A 17,551-nucleotide genomic window follows, 5' to 3' on the forward strand; every position below is an offset into this window, starting at 1 on the left:
CCCAACCAGACGTGAAGTTCCTTGGGCAGGAACCTATGCATATCCATGTTTATCAGGATTTGTAGAAGACTATCTGACATATTATAAAACTCCATCAATACTTGTTAAATCTTTTTTTGAATGGATGAACAAGTGATGCTGAAGAATTCATATTAATTCAAGTCAATTCATGTTCTCTCAGACACAGCAGGGAAGAACTTCTCTCCTTCTCCCTTCTTCCCTTTGCTCTTACCTTCCAAAACAATGGAAAGGCATTCTAGTGTCTGCTTCTGAAGGCCAGTGAGCCGGGTAGCCCTTCTCCTTTTTGCTGTCCTCACCATGGACTTGACCCCCTTTGGTAAGATACTAATTGGTTCTTTGGGGAGCGATTTTTGACTGTGAGTACACAAACACCTCAAGGTCACTTCTTCTTGTTTGTTGATTCAGTAATACACACACACACACACATGCACACACACATACACTTCTTATTTACTCTTTGTTCTTGCATGAAGTTTATTCTTAAAAACTTTTTTACCAAATTTAAAAATGGTAACTAACACCATTTATAGTTTAGCTGAATTCCTTGTGTTTGTCATAAAAATAAGTATTAATTCTAGTGAATCTCCAAAATTCTAAGCACTAATAAATAAAATTCCAAAATCCTCTTTTGTGTAACTGAACATCTGTGTATGAAGCTGTTTTTTTTTGCCCACATGAACTCAGACTCTATAAATAAGGTAAATTGAGTAAGGAGTGGTCATTAATTAAATCAAATAATTAGAACTTCCACCTATACCTAATAGTAGGAAGGGCCTGGGCAGGAAGACAGGAGAAGAGAGCTTTGAGCAGGTTGCTTCTACTGTGAAAAATGAATTACATGATCTCTAGGTAAGTCTTTATAATCCAGTAACTCCACAGAAGGAGATTCCCCGGTTGTAGTGACCTTGGCTCGCCAGCTCACTTTGTTTATGTAAACAATGTAATATTTATCCTTGCATTATCAGTTTTCATGTCATAAAGGGGAAAAACAATGAGCCATATTGAATTTGGCTTAGTGGAGCACGTCCTCTTTCAGACAATTGCTATTCCTCCTTTGACCACAGAGGGGCGGATTGGGACTATCTAAAGGTACTTAAAGGTTAACCTTAAAAAAGACGAAAACACTTAGGTGTTTTAAAGTAATTAAGTATGTCTGAGTGTTTCAGGACAGATTTTTCTAGTTGAAATATCTTTCACAGTACATGTTTAGAGAAAAAAAATGAAAGGGAACCCCAAGTTTCTTTTAATGTGTTTATACAGGTGTCCTTTATTGCATAACTTGAAAACAGAAGCTAAAACATCTACCTGACTTAGTCGCAAGATATTTTTTTGACATGTATAGTGGGATAATTTTATAATACCACAACAGAATATGAAATAATTTCATTTAGTCTAAAGAGGGACCTTGCAAGCATGTTGTGTACAATAACATTCAGGTGTGAAAGGGCTCTATTACTGTTACTGAGAACTCACATAATTTAGTTTATGACATTTTAAATATAGTTTCCTGGTTTTATTTAAAATTACCATGATTCATTTGCAGAATATATTTTTTGCTAAATCATTTTTCTTTCAAGGAAATTAAATCTTGAAAAATTGTTTTGTTTTGGATTAATATTCTTGAAGTGTCATAATTTATAGTTTCTGAATATTTAATATATGCCTATATAATATTTTATATTGTATATTAATAAAAACACCCAGCATTTTTTTAGTGAAGATTGTTTAATCTGTATAAACAATATAGTTTAACTATAGTGACAGAATAAAATTATTCTTAGGGATATACAACATCTCTTTTATTCATAAAATCTAGTTGTTTCCAAAGATGCTCTTTACTAACATACTTTTAAATTTAAATTTTCTTTCCTTCTTTGAAATATTTACAGCTAACATTAAGTATGCTTTTTTCTCACGTTCAAATAAGGTCATATTGTTTGATATATATTTTTCTTTTTAAGGTTGCCTTTTGGACATTTACATTTGTCCTCTCTCATCCCAATATCCACAAGACCATTATGGAAGGCATATCGTCTGTGTTTGGCGCAGCAGGTACTAAACCTGAATTATATAATTGAAGAGACATCTAATAATGCGTGCTTGTCTTGTGGTGTAGGCAAAACTAGATGCCCATAATTTTACAGAAATGCAACATAAGCTAAAATTTAACACAATGTGTTATGTGTTTCAGGATATAAATTGATTCAGTGGAATCCTAGAATTTAACTACAGTCAAGGATTTTAAAGGCCATCTAGTCTAATCCCCTTACTTTCCAAATCATGAAATAATTTGTTTGACTTTGCTACTTAAACATAAAAATATATGTGCAAGTTTTTTCCTCAGATGTCTTGACACCTCATCTCAGTGGAGCTACAAGTCTATAGTTCTGGAATTCATGATTTTCCAGAATTTATAAAAAGAAATATGTGCATATTATTCCATATATTACATAACAGTGCTAGTGGGGTCTGGATGTCAGTAAGGTTTTGCCATCAAAGGAATTATTTTAAAAGTTACAGTTGTTAGAGATTTTGGGGGATTAGAAATGCACGTAGGATAATTGCTGTGCACTTTTTAGTTCAGACTTGGGACTCTTCAGTTATTTTTTGTTTTAAAAAGCAGAAATCAGCTTAATTGGAGAGGGTTCAAGTACATGTTTGTTAGCATAATTTGACCTATATAGAAATAGATTCTTTTAAATAACTTTAATGTCAGATTATGTATTCTGATATAAAAAGAATAATAAATTACTCTATGATGCCCATTAAGTTATTCCCCCTCCCCTTCATGATAATTGAAAATATTTTATTTTCTGCAAATCAGCTGATGCTAGGTCATATAGAAATGATAAGGATTAGAATCCCTGAATACCAATAATGCTAATAAGTTAGATTCTGGAGATACATTGATGAATATAAGAGAAGACTACTAGCTTTTATGGAGCTTACACCTACAAACCTAGTGGAAATGTACAAGCTTGCATGTTTACAAATGATCAAAGGGTATAAATTTGCCCATTTGTCTGTACCTTTGCCATTTCCCTACTAGAGTCTTCTCCTGTCCTGGTCTTTAGAAAATCCTAAGATAGATAGAGGGATCGTGGGGATAATGTGGGGAGCCTGTCTTGACTTACAGGCCACAATAGAAGTGCTAAATTAATCTTAATTTCTACAATGTTTAAATTTTGAATACTTGAACAGCATTCTAATGGAGAAAGACAAAACCTTTTCTCTTTTGCTATATTCTGTTTTATTTTTGGAATCCATTGTTCTCTTCTGACAGAAAAACGTTCTTTCAAATAGTGGTACCAGTATAATAGCTATACTGTATCAGTGTTTTCAGTTCATAAGACTCTTGTAGAACTGAAAACAACTTCTAAAAAGTATCAAACTTTTTTTGCCATACTTACAGTTAAACCATTCAGATCAATTCATGCATATGATATAGTAGCAGCTCAGGAATCTAGATATCGTGAGAGGAAACCACAGGTCTTTGGAGGCTGATCTCAGTGAAGATATCCTGTGCCCATACAAAGGATCCTGTCAAAGAAAGAACATTAAAGCGCATGGAACACGAATCTGACTCAGCACGGCAGTTCTCTTATTCTTATGCTCTTCTCTATCACTGAATCACCATTTCCTTCTTGGAGAAGGACCTTCTTAGAAGTGACCTTCTAGCTCTGCATCTCTCTAGCTTCAACATTCACCACTAGAGCCCATCCCAGGCACTTTGCCCAATGCTTTAAAACAAATGTTAGGGTAAAAGCTGCTGTTGAATAGTTGGTAGTTCTGTCTGTCTTCTTTCACTTAGCATGTTTTATATTATGATGTTTTGTATTAATTAATTTTCAGCTATTTGAACAACTCTTGCATTCCTGGTTTAAATTCTACTTAGTAATGGTATGTAGTCCATATAATTTTCAGGATATAAAATGTCCATACAACACATATATGTTTATATCCATATCACATAGAATTTTTGTATATTGCTGAATTCAATTTGCTAGTATTTTGCTGAGGAACTTCACATGTAAATTAATAAGGGATATTGATTTGTGGTTTTCTTGTAGTGTCTTTGTTATTGGTATAAGGATAATTATCGCTTTATGGAATGATTTCAGAAGCATTGCCTTCTCTTCTATTTTTTGGAAGAGTTTGTGAAAGACGAATTTTAATTCTTCTTTAACCATATGGTACAATTCAGCAGTGATCTGGTCCAGAGATTTTCTTTGTGAGTTTTTTGATTAATTCAGTCTCTCCACTTGTTACAAGTCGATTCAGATAATCTATTTCTTCTTTTTTGTATTGAAAATATAACTGACATATAACATTGTATTCATTTTAGGTATAACATAATGATTTGATATCTGTGTATATTGTGAAATGATTACCACAGTAAGTTAACATCCATCATCTTACACAGTTACAATTTTTTTTCTTGATCTACTCTCTCTGTAATGTCCAAATATACAATACTGTATTATTATTAACTACAGTCACCATGCTATACATTATATCCCCAAACAAAACAGACCACTTCACAAATTTGAGGGTAATCCTTGCTCAGGAGCCATGCTAATCTTATCATTCCAATTTTAGTACATGTCCTGCTGAAGTGAGCACCATCTACTTTTTCTTGAGTCAGTTTTGTATTGTGTCTTTTTTAGGAATTTGTCATTTCATAGAGGGTATTTAACTTGCTGACATATAATTGTTCATAGTATTGCCCATAATCTTTTTTATTTCTGTCAGGTCACTAGGAAAGCATCTCCTTTATTCTTGATTTTAGTAATTTGTGTTCTTTCTTTTTTTCTTGGTCAGTGTAGCTAAAGGATTGTCAGTTCTGTTTTCAAAGAGTTAGCTTTTGGGTTTTGTTGATTTTGTTTTATTTTTTTCGATTGGTTTTCTATTCTGTATTTTATTTGTTCTAAGCTTTGTTATTTATAATTTCTCTCTGTATCAGTAGTCTCTATTTTGTTCTTTAGACATGATATATTTACTTAAAACATCTTATTTAAAGTCTCTTTTTAAGTAAGTCAAACATCTAGATTTCTTCAGAGATAGTTTCTATTGATTGCTTTTCCCCACTGTGTATGGTCTATATTTTCTCATTTCATGTTTTATTTCATAGTCTTTGTTGCATGTCTTATAATATTTTGTTAAAAAGTGGACATTTTAAGTAATATGGTATGTAGTCCATATAATTTTCATGGATATATAACTCTGGAAAGCAGATTCTTTCTCGGTGGGGCTTGTTATTGCTTCTTATTGTTCTTGTTTGTTTGTTTAGTGACTTTTCTTAATTAAGTCTGTAAAGTTTATATTCTTTCTCATGTGTGGACACTTATGTCTCTGCTTGATTAGTTTAGTGGTTAGCTTAATACTTGAAAAATTTCTATACTCTAGGAGACAGTAGGCATCCCATCTTTGCCAAGGGGACTCTACGTGTTGGGGAAGCCTCAGTTCTTCGCCAGGCAGTTGATAATTCTGCTTTCACTTCCCAAGGTCAGCCATAGTTCAGATCCTAGAGCCTTCTCGGGTCTTTCCTTGGCCTGAATAAAGCCCTGGGCATTTGCTCAGCCCCACAGAAGTGCATGACTTCTAAATTCCCAGGAATACTTTGGACTTCTTCAAAGCCCCTAGGACATCTCAGTCCCTAGCTCTTCATTTAATCTTTTTGGTTTGCTTGTTATTTGTCTCAACTGCAGTCTATTGCTTCAGGTAGCTTCAAAATTAAAAAGTTATCTTTAAAGATTATCAACCAACACCAATGGGGGAAAGATTTTTCCATTGGGTGAGCTCCAAGGCAGGCCAGATAAAGACAGTGTTGCAAGTGGGATCTTCTAGGGAACTGCCAGCCAGATGAAATAATGAGGATTCGTTAGAACTGAGGTTTTGAAGGAGTTTCAATCCTGTTCTGCCCCTCTGGGGTTGCTGGGCTGCTGCTTTGCACTGTATTTTTAAGCTGTTGGTTTTCAAGACTACTGTGGAACTTTACAGCGAGGAATGGGAATAGGGCAAGGTAAATATATTAAACTTGCTGTGCTTACCAGCATTCAGTAATTTTCTTAGGTTAATACTCCCTGAATTGCTGCAAGCCTTTGGGTAATTTCCAGAGTTCTAATAAAGTTGATTCTCACAATTTTTACCAGGTTTTTCATTGATTTTAATGAGGGATTTTTTTTGGAGTCCGTACTCTGCCATTTTTGCTGACATCATCCTGAACCATAAGTTGTAATGTTTATTTTTGGGGACCTTCCAGATTCATGTATGTTTGTTAATCCTTCATTTATCTATTTACTTACTTGGCCTTCAAAGATCTTTTATTTTTTTAATTCAAGTATAGTGTATATGTACTTGAATTTAATTCAAGTATAGTATATATGTGTATATATATATAGTGTGTGTATATATATATATATAGCATATATGTATATATATCATCCCTGTGACCAACTTATATTATGATTGAGAATTTTTGTGCCCCATTATCCCCCTCCCCCTCCACATCCACTCACCTCTACTCCTCCCCTTTGATAACCACCAGTCTCTTCTCAGTATCTATGGGTCTACTGCTATTTTATTCATTTATTTTGTTTTGTTTTTAGATTCCACAAATAAGTGAAATCAAATAGTATTTGTCTTTCTCCACCTGGCTTATTTCACTTAACACAGTATCCTCTAGGTGCATCATGTTGTTTCAAATGGCAGGATTTCTTTCTCTTTTATGGCTGAATAATATTCCATTGTGTATATGTACCACCTCTTCTTTATCTGTTCAGCTACTGATAGACATTCTGGTTGCTTCCATATCTTGACTTGTAAATAAGGTGGCAATAAACATAGGGGTGCATGTATCTCTTTGAATTAGGGATTTTGTTTTCTTCAGGTAAATTCCTAGAAGTGGAATTACTGGGTTGTTTGTTATTTCTATTTTTAATTTTTTGAGGAACTTCCATATTGCTTTCCACAGTGGCTACACCAATTTACATTCCCACCAACAATGTAGAAGGGTTCTCTTTTCTCCACATCCTCACCAACACTTCTTATTTCTTGTCTTTTGGATAGTGGCCATTCTAAATGGTATGAGGTGGTATCTCATTGTGGCTTTGATTTGCCTTTCCCTGATGATAAGTGATGTGGAGCATCTTTTCATTGTGCCTGCTGGCCATCTGAATTCTTCCTTTGGAAAAATATCTGTTCAGGTCCTCTGCCCATATTTTAATTGGGTAAGTTGTTTTTCTGGTGTTGAGTCATATGAGTTCTTTATATATTTGGAATGTTAACCCCTTATCACATAAATCATTTATGAATATATTCTCCCATATTGTAGGTTGCCTTTTTGTTCTATTGATGGTGTCCTTTTCTGTAGAGAAGCCTGTTAGTTTGATGTAGTCCCATTCATTCATTTTTATGTTGTTCCCCTTTCCCAGGGAGTTGTGTCCAGAAAAAACTTGCTCATGCTTAATGTTCAAGATATTTTTGCCTCTGTTTTCTTCCAAGAGTTTTATGGTTTACATTGAGTGTTTAATCCATTTAGAGTTTACCTCTGTGTATGGAGTTAGACAGTAATCCAGTTTCATTATCTTGTGTGTAACTGTCCAGTTTTCCCAACACCAGTTATTGAAGAGACTATCTTTTCTCCATTGTATTTTTATGGCTCCTTTATCATATATTAACTGACTTCTATGTATGCATTTATATCTGAGCTTTCTGTTTGCTTCCATTGATCTATGGGTTTGTTCTTGTGCCAGTACCATACTGTTTTGATTATTGTAGCTTTGAAGTATAGCTTGAAGTCAAGGAGTATAATCCCTTTGCTTTGTTTTCAGGATCGCTTTGATTATTGTGGACTTTTGTGGTTCCATATGAATTTTAGGATTTTTTGCTCTTGTTCGTTGAAAAATGCTGTTGCTATTTTGATAGAGACTGCATTGAATCTATAAATTGCTTTGGGCAGAATGGCCATTTTGACAATATTAATTCTTCTTATCCATCAGCATGGGACAGATTTCCATTTATTTGTGTCTTCTTTAATTTCTGTCATCAATGTCTTACAGTTTTCAGAGTACAGGTTTTCCACCTCCTTGGTTAGGTTTATTCATACATATTTTATTCTTTCTGATGCAATTGTAAATAGAATTGTTTTCCTGGTTTCCCTTTCTGCTAGTTAGTTGTTAGTATATAGGAATACAACAGATTTCTGTGTGTTAATTTTGCATCCTGCAACTTTGCTAAATCCAGTTATTAGTTCTAACAGTTTTCTGATGGTCTTTAGGGTTTTCTATATATATAGTATCATGTCATCTGCAAATAGTGACAGTTAAACTTCTTCCTTACCAATTTGGATGTCTTTTATTCTTATCATGTCTGATTGCCATGTCTAAGACCTCCAGTACTATGTTGAATGAAAGTGGTGAAAGAGGACATCCTTGTCTTGTTCCTGATCTGAGAGGAAAAGCTGTCAGCTTTTTGCCATTGAATATGATATTAGCTGTACTTTGTGTTATATAATCTTTATTATGTTGAAGTATGCTCCCTCTATATCCATTTTGTTAAGAGTTTTTATCATGAATGAATATTAAATTTTGTCAAATGCTTTTTCAGCATCTATTGAAATGGTCATATGGTTTTTATCCTTCTTTTTGTTAATGTGGTGCATCACATTGATTGATTTATGAATATTGTACCATCCTTGCATCTCCGGAGTAAATTCCACTTGATTGTGATGAATAATCCTTTGATGTATTTTTTAATTTGGTTTGCTATCAAAGATCTTTTGAGTGCCCATTAAGTCAAGGTACTCTGTGAAGTTCCAGGTCTGTAAAGATGAGTAAACAGTAGTGCATGCTCTCAAGTAAGCCATAAATAAAGTGTGTTTTATAAAAATGAAAACAGATTTCAAAGCATCCAGAAGATGTTAGGAGAGAAAAGGGAATATTTACATTGCTTTTTTGGAGATGTGTACCTGCTGGTTAATTCTGTAGGTTTTCTGTATATGGAACTCTTTCCCTTGTTCTTGTTCATCTTTTAGTAAGTTGAATGACATTTCCTCACGAAAGTATTTTTAGGCTTACCTTACCTAAAGTCACTTTCCTTAACTCTGCCCTTAGTGATTCTCTGGCTCATCTTACTCTTTATTTCCTTCTTAAGGATGATTTTTATTTATTAGTGTATTTATGCAGTGATCCTCTGCCTCCTTCACAGAACATAATCTCTCAACAACAGGAATCATATCTGTTTTGGTCTTTGTAGTATCCCCAGCTGCTTAGAACCAAAAAATTACTCAACAAGTATTTTCTGGAGGAATTTAATAAACAAATAAAAAATATATTTTTAAGAGATGAGTATCTTAGTCTCATCTACATTTGCAGCTCTATCATCCATCCCACTAAACAGTTTATATAAAATGAGTATTTTATGTAAAGAAATTTTTTATTATTTTCTGCACTTAATTTTTGAGTTGGCAGAACCCTAGTCTCAACCAGTATGTGATCAGTACTTTGAGACACTGAGTAGTCTCAAGCCCAAGAATCCATGAATGGTAATGAATGCTAACATTTTTCTAGAGTTCAGAACTCAAAAGAATCTTCTAGCGTATGATTTCATTTTAACCCTTAACTTCGGTGAAATATGCAATATCAAATCACTGAGGATCTGATAAAGAATATTTTGCTTTGTTACAGGGTTCTGGGGTCTAATTCCTAGAAGTCATTTTGTTTTAAATTTTAATTTATAAATCTCCACACATTATTTTATTCCATCACTTGTTATAACCTCAAAAACATGGTGCAAATACTGAGTCAAACTGTCTGGGTTCAAATCCAGTCTCAGATACTTACTAATGCTGTATCTTTACTCAAGTTACCAAAGTCTTTAAGCCTGTTTCTCTTTGGGAAAATGGTAAAGTTGGAATACCCATGTCATGGAGTTATTTGGAGGATGTAACAATGCCTATCAAACCCTAATTGTTTTATTGTAATTGTTTTATAGCAGTGACCAAAACTGATATAACAATATCAGTTGTATGAAATTTTATAATCTTTCCATGTAATATAATTAGTAGCTATTATGACTTTGAGTTTTTCTACTTCCAAATATTAGTCAGTGTTGCTTTTTGAAATAACATGCTTTTCTTGAATGTTCCTGGCAATAATTGCATTAGTTTTATATCAATTGGCTGTACTTTTAAAGGGACTGAAAAATGCAGCAGAAATGTAGCATGAGGCTATTTATGTCTAACTTTTATCCTAGGGGATAGAAATAATAGCAACAATAATGGCCAACAGTCAGATAGCACTTTTAAGTATCAGGCCCTGTTCTTAGTGCTTTCCTTATTGACTCACTTAATCATTGAATAATCTGTTCTAAATGTTATTAACTACCCCCATTTAGACATAACAAAAATAATGTACCAAGTGGGTAACTTACCCCAGACCACACAGCTAATAAATGGTAGAACTATGATTTGAACCCAAGTCTCTCTGTTTCAAGAGTTGATAATACAAACTAGCAGATCTCTTTGTTGCAAAATTTTACTTAGAATGCTTGAATTAAGATGCTTAGATCTAATTTACAGCTTGATTCTATTCCAAATTTCTTCTATATTAAGCTTCCTAAATCATATCTCTAGTTTTATGGTGTGTGTACTTGTAAAATTCCTGGAATAAGTTTATATACCTGAGCCTGATACTGTGGTCTCTGATCCATCTTCATGTGCAGAATAACAGTCTAACTAAGGTGGCCCTTTAAGTACCCTCTAAAAAATTCTTCATTTTCTTTCTGTTATGTTTTTTAGTGTTACATTTGTAGCACTAAGTGTGATTTACTTTTGCTCTTTTGAAAGACTTTCAACTAAGTAAATTTATAGGTTAGAAAGTATATTTTCTAAACTATGCACCTCATTTTTGGTTCATAAATATGATTACAGTATTTATAATCAAACTGTTTTCTAAAACAATATGGTGTAACTGTAAAGACAAGAAAATTTACCCAACAAAATAGTAGTGACTGATACTAAACATCATAAAAAATACCTGATTTGTGTTTCATGTGTAGAATCATCTTTACTTATTGTGTACTTATACCTTCTTCTGACCAAGGCCACCTAGGCATATGGATCCCAGTCCCTCCAATTGCCTCTAAGACTGTGTTCCATCAATCACCAATCCCTTGGTAGAGTCAGCTTCTCTTTCTCCTGTCCCCTTATTCTGTCAGATCCTGGCACTCTGTGCTCAGCAACATCTAGTGGCTTCACTTTTCACTCAATAAAATCTAATCCCTTCGTGTGGCCTGGGAGGTTCTCTTTCATCTCAACAATCTCATCTCTGACACCCTCCCCCTTGTTTATTTCATCCCAGCCAGTCATTCATTACCTAGTTCGTTTGTATTTATTGAGTCCCTGTTATGTGTCAATAACTATTTCAGGAGTTTGGGATGTACTAGAAAACAAAGATTACTTCCTTTTTGGTGCTTGCATCCTGGTAGGGGAGATGGACAACCATCAATAAACATAAAATACAAGGAAATCACAAAAATATTAGGTGGTGATAAATGTTATGCAAAAAAAAGAAAACTGAAGCAGAGTGGAGAGGATCAGGAGTGCCAGGACTAGGGGAAGGTGGTGACATCAAGTAGTTGGGTCAGAGTAGCAAGGTGAGATTTGAGCAAGAGTTAGGAGCTGGACAAGCACATAATCTTGTTGGAGTCAGAGTTCACCGGCTTCGCTGTGTCCTCACAGAATTCTCTGAGACCGCTGTCATCAGCGGCATTTCTGTGGCATTTTTTCCAGCGAGGAATGTGAGCACATTTCTAATAAGTGGTGAATAACCTGACTAACAATGTTTGGAACATATAAAGAGTAGATGTCATCGCTTCCATCTCCTTCTGAGAGTTTTCGCTTCTTCTCTTGACAAGTGTATGCCTAATCTTTCATACTTTCCTTTACAACACTCCACTAGGCCTTGGTTTTCACATTTCCCTTTGCACCTAATTCTGACCCCTACATGTACACTGCACATTGACCACTGAAGAAAATCTGAGTAGATGTGTCTTCTCTTTCTCATCAGGTCCCCTCTTCCCACCATTGGAGATCATGCCCTGTCCCCTTCTGTGGCTCCACTTACTTTCCCAACAGCTGGACTTGGTTACTTCTGTTTTTTTCCTCCACATTGGTTACTCTGTTTATTGCTTCTATTGTTTATTAGCAAGGTTTTTCAAAGCAGCTGCAGAATCTAACTATTGCTGATTTAGTGAAAAACCAGATGTATTAAAACTTTACTAGGTAGTTCACAGAACTTCTAGGAGGGGTGGGCAACCAGGCTTGAGGCTTTAGAGCCTAAAATAATGCTTCAAATCAGGCTGCAGACCTGGGGTGGCAATCACAACACTGCCACTGATGCCAGCCAAAGACGTGACCACTGGTACCAGATATTAATGCCACTGTGTCCCCAGGAATTTCATTCGAAAAAACTGCAGTTGCTGCCAGAGGAAATTTTTTCAGTCCCTCTCTCTTTACATCAGTAACTCTTGATTAAAGTCCAGGTTGGTAGATCTGATAGGCAGTCTTATTTTCATGGTAATCTCCTAGCTTCAAGTGAGGAAGTTAAGCAAGAATCTGGCGTTTTTGTGCTCTGCGATGGTAGGTCAGCTTCTGTTGAAACACAGGGTCCTTATAGTGTCTAGCCAAAACTAACACATACCAGTATCTTCGTGTAAATAATATACATTCTCACAAAATGTATAAATACATTTTATAAGTGCAACTGTGTACCTTTATATCTGTACATCTGTATGTATGTGTATACACATACATTCCTTGTCTGTTCCCAGGTGAGGTGACCCATGGCTTACAGAAACCATGAAAACAACTAAGTACAGTTAATCTCCCATTTCACATGAAACTGCAAACTTGTATGAACTATGGAAAATCTTGAAAAATGGTCCAATAATTAATTGAAACCCCTATGTGCCCACCAAAGATAAATGCTCATCTTCATTCTGTTCATACTTTTACAATCCAACCAAACTTTGCTTTGTATGTTTTGATGAAGGGAAGCTTCTGAGTCTCCTCCTCTTCATATGGGGTTTTACCTATGCTCAATATAGTGAACACTGTTGTATCCAGAGAGCTGAAGAAGAAAATTAAGTCATTCATATTTTTACTTTAATGTTAAACTGTATGACATATTCAATTTTATTTATTTAAGTATTTACATTTTAAATTGTTTAAGTATCATTCTATTAACTGACCATTATGGTTTACTTTTCCTTTTTATTTTAGTTAAGAATAGGAATACATATTTATATGCTTCTTACATTTTTAACTTCATTGTACTTTTTTTCAAGATAACTGCTAAAGGGTTACTAAATCATGAAAGATTAATCAGCACATCATAACAGTCATACTTATGGGCAGGTGACCAAAAGTAATCCCAGCATTAACATTCATGTCCTGTTCAGACTGTTATAAAGCAGTTTTCTTTTCTAATTCAGGACTCCCACTGTGAATATCTGCCTACCAGCAGAGGATCATTTATCTTAAAAACAAACAAAAACCAAAAATTTGCTAGTTGAGTTTTTTAGTTGGCTATATTTGGCCCTTTACACCTATTCTTTTCAATATAGGGTAGCATTAAACACTTTTTTTTTTTTGCCATTTAGTTTTACTGTGCATTTCTTTAACAGAAAAACTAATAAACTTTTTAATGTTAATTTATAAGGAACTAGGTTGTTTAGTACAGATGCACCTGCATAGAAATGTTCCCTATCTTACATGGTCATGATTGGTGCATCATAAAAGGTACATGACAAGATTTTCATTGCATTGGAGTCAGGACTTCGATTCATGAGTTTCAATCCTGTCACTCACTAATAGTGTGACTTGGGATAAAAGGGATAATTTACTCAGAGCCAACCAATAATGTTTTTTTTTTGGTTCCACTGTGTTCTGATTTGGCAGCAGTCCTGACTGGGGACATATGGGCCACTGTTGAGCGGACAGATGCTATTACATGCTGACATTGACTTGGATGGCTATACTCACCATACGTGGTTGAGAAAGGTCCTGTCTCTGCTCCTAATTATAAACAAAATAAAAACTAGCAGAGTGACAAATGGAGCTCAGATCCTATGGTGATGTTCTGGGCAAACTGCATGTTTGCATTATTTTAGTTAATTATCAGTTTTACTTTATTGCATTTAAACATTTTCACTTATTCTTGAAACTTTATCTATAGTCATCTCTTAGACATATTATAACTTCTAGGAAGCTTGTCTGCACTTGGATGTATCTCAACATTCTCTTGCCAACCAATACCAACATTCTTGGAAGATTCCATTATAGCATATCAAAGCCCTGAGTCCCTCCAGCCAACTACAGAAGCCCACTCTCGTTACCCCTTTGCAGCCTGCCAGGGCTCAATGGCTGATGGCCAAAGTTGTGTGTGTGGTAGGTTCTTGGCCCTTTGTGCTGTGTGTTACCCAGAAAAGTGAGGAAAGTGATCAAAGAGCAGAGCCAAGAGCACTCCAGAGGAGTTTTGAAGAGAGGAGTTCTTTTATTTAAAAAAATTCTCTCTACTCCTACTGGTTGCCTGACAATAGAAACCTAGTATGGAGGTTTTAGAGGCTATAAAAAATCATACAGGAAATTTTTTACATTGCCTTGTTTTCCTTTGTTACTCCAACTTTTTAAATCCTGGAGTGGGTCCAGAAAACATTAAATTACACCAGAGCTTCTTACAAACTACTTCTCATTCATCAGTCTTGAAGAACATATATAGGTCATCTAAGAAGGAATTTACTGATGCAGGAGACCCCATCTGAAATTATTCTTTTCCACTCCAAATATATAATTTTGTTTTCTTCTTTTCCTGTTGACCTTAAACACCAAGATGTATCCTTTTGGAACTCACACGTTGTTATTTTTCAATCCACTAACCACAGCTGTAAAGACCAGGGTGTAACTTACCCACATCATCTCTGGCCCATGAGAGATTTCCAGGGAGGCTACGTCTCTTCCCCTACTTTCTGCCCTTAATACCTGAAGTGTGTCTTGTGACCCTTGAACTCAGGCGATTTTGTGTGAAGTCTCTCTTTGCTCCTTTACTGCCTAGCTTCAACAGACTGAAAGAGATACCTCTGATTGCTGTAGATCATTTGATATCCCTGCTCAGATTTATAAGCTTGGAGACAGGGCCTGCTCTGGTACTTTTCATTTTATTAAGTCTTCCACTATCTCACTCCAGTGCAGCACTGTTAATCCGCTTTACTTATCCTCTACATTTTTCATTCTGACACGGTTCATTTTTCAGTGTTCTGTTGGAGAATTTTTCAGGCATTTGGATGATTTTTTCTCCCTCTTTAAAAACTACCAAAGTAAAGGTCCAAAGGTTGAGCCAACATCTTTCCAGAGAACACAATTCAAAAATTCAGAATCATTATGCAGAGTGTATAATTAAAGGGTATTTTCTATATCAAAATTTATTTAACAGTTTATATCTACCTGTGTGTCTTTAGTCAATATCTCTCCCTTTTATTTATTATAAATTGCACTGTGTCCTTTATTCCTTGAAAAAAGTGTCACAGTTATAAAACAGGCTTCATTTTATATTCCGGTAAATAGAGAAATGGGTAACCTCTTTCTAATGTCAGAGAAATAGTTCTGAAAATAACATGAGGTATTTTTTTCAAAAAAGAATCCTATATGGTTGACTTAGAATGGTGGCATTAATCTTTTCTTGAAATGATAGAATAGAATTTGGGATATTTTTATATGAGCTTGTAATGGAAGAAGGGGTGGATACGATCTGTTGATTCTTAACTCCTTATCTTCCATCAGTTGTAATAACCTGTTCTAAGCAACATTGCAGTCCTTGGTATCTTTCTCAATCTGTTGTTATCACAGACTCTTTCATACTTGGTCTGCTGTTATGAATGTCAAACTGAAGTAGCTGAGCAGAGGCTACTTCCTAAAGGTTATTGCTTACACTTTTTCAGTAGGTATCAACCAGAGTACCATGCCCTGGTTATCAATCCCAAAGGAGGACTCTAAACACTTCTGTGCATTGCTTCTTGGTATCGGGGGTCACCAAGAAAAACAGTGCCGTCAAGCACTGGATGAACAGAGAAGAGACGGTGCACACTCAGCTTCAGGCATGGGTGTGGTGCCCCGTGGCCAGCTGGTCTCTCCTAGAGGCTGACACAGGGCAGTCAGCCTATGCTACCCCTCTCATGCTGCAGTGGGAGGAACCCTGTCCCCTCCCCTCAGAGGACAGACATAACCTGAGGTTGGCCAGGTGTCATATGTGCATATGCATTAAGAGAGACAAAGGAATGTTCACTGCACCTGAAACAAGGAAGGGTATTTTCACCCAAGGTAATAGGACTGGCACAGGCTGTGGGCTCTTTGTCTCTTGGTAAGGAGGGGCTCAAGGCTGAACTGGGGAAGAAAGACTGTGCCTGAGGCTGCCTTTCCCAACAATAGAAATATACCTCTTTGGTTATAAATAACAAAATTATTGAATATAATAAAATTTTATCCTGAATCCTTCAGATACCAAAAAGTCATATCCATACCTAGAAAATTCAGAAGAACCAAGCCTGAAGTGTTTGGAAGAAGCTGGTGGCTAGAGGGGATGAATCAAAGGTGTGGCTTGGCAGGCTCCGGCTTCAATCCCTAAAGCCCTCAATGTCCATATCCCCAGCATCCGTGGATAAGCTCTAGACTTATTCTTTGCTTTTCCCAGTGTGTGTCTGCTGCAAATACCTTAAGCTGCTGCTTTTTTTTTTAAACCTTCCTTTCCATTTTAAAGCTCTCCTTATTCATTCAACTGGGTATTTCTCTTGCATAAAGAAATTGGGTTAGGATACAACCTATGTGGAGGAATTAAAACATTTTATAAAAATATGTCTTTAAAAAAACTGAACAAAATAAAGAAAAAAAGCATACCAGGCTTTTGGATGGGAAGGCTTAATATTGTGAAAATGCCAACTCTTTTCAAATTAATATATACTTAATTAATTTGAATGAGAATTCCAGTGGTTTTGGTGGGAAATTAACTAAATCACTTAAATATTTTTAGAAGAATAAATGTGATGAAAAATCAGAATTACTAGAAATGAAAATTTATAAGGCCAGAATTGCCCTACCAGATATTAAAACTTATTATAAAGCTGCTATAACAAAAGAGACCACAGTTGGCACAGGAAAAACAATTGCTCAGCATGCCTCTTATTTGATTACATTTGCTAACTAAAAGCAAATTCATCATCTTTTCTTTCATAACTAAAAAGTATTTAAAAAGTAATACTTCTGTTTCACATTCTTGAGACAAAAGTTTCTCAACTATCAACATTTGCAATGAATTAATATTCTAGAAACCTACAGTCATTGGAGAGATTCTACCTATAAAAATTGATAGGGAGCAGCAGTGAACTAAAAAGCACATATCGTCATAGTCTACCAGATACTTCATCATCCTTCACCTGCTTTCATCACTGTCTTGAATTTCCTAAAATTTTAACTTAACAT

At 35.2% G+C, this 17,551-nt stretch overlaps 1 protein-coding gene and 1 pseudogene across 2 annotated transcripts in view; one reads left to right on the forward strand and one right to left on the reverse strand.

Moving 5' to 3' along the window:
• The window catches only part of CYP39A1 (cytochrome P450 family 39 subfamily A member 1), an 85,565-nt gene that overhangs the window by 31,290 nt on the left and 36,724 nt on the right, over window positions 1–17,551 (forward strand). For both annotated transcript variants that reach the window (XM_073225145.1, XM_073225144.1), the window contains exon 7: window positions 1,983–2,073. In XM_073225145.1, coding sequence (XP_073081246.1) covers window positions 1,983–2,073 — 91 coding nt within the window. The remainder of the gene's footprint in view (window positions 1–1,982; window positions 2,074–17,551) is intronic.
• On the reverse strand, window positions 4,544–4,644 carry LOC118970186 (U6 spliceosomal RNA; annotated as a pseudogene).

Source organism: Manis javanica, chromosome 16 (assembly GCF_040802235.1).
Source record: "Manis javanica isolate MJ-LG chromosome 16, MJ_LKY, whole genome shotgun sequence".
NCBI classification, from domain to species: Eukaryota; Metazoa; Chordata; class Mammalia; order Pholidota; family Manidae; genus Manis; species Manis javanica.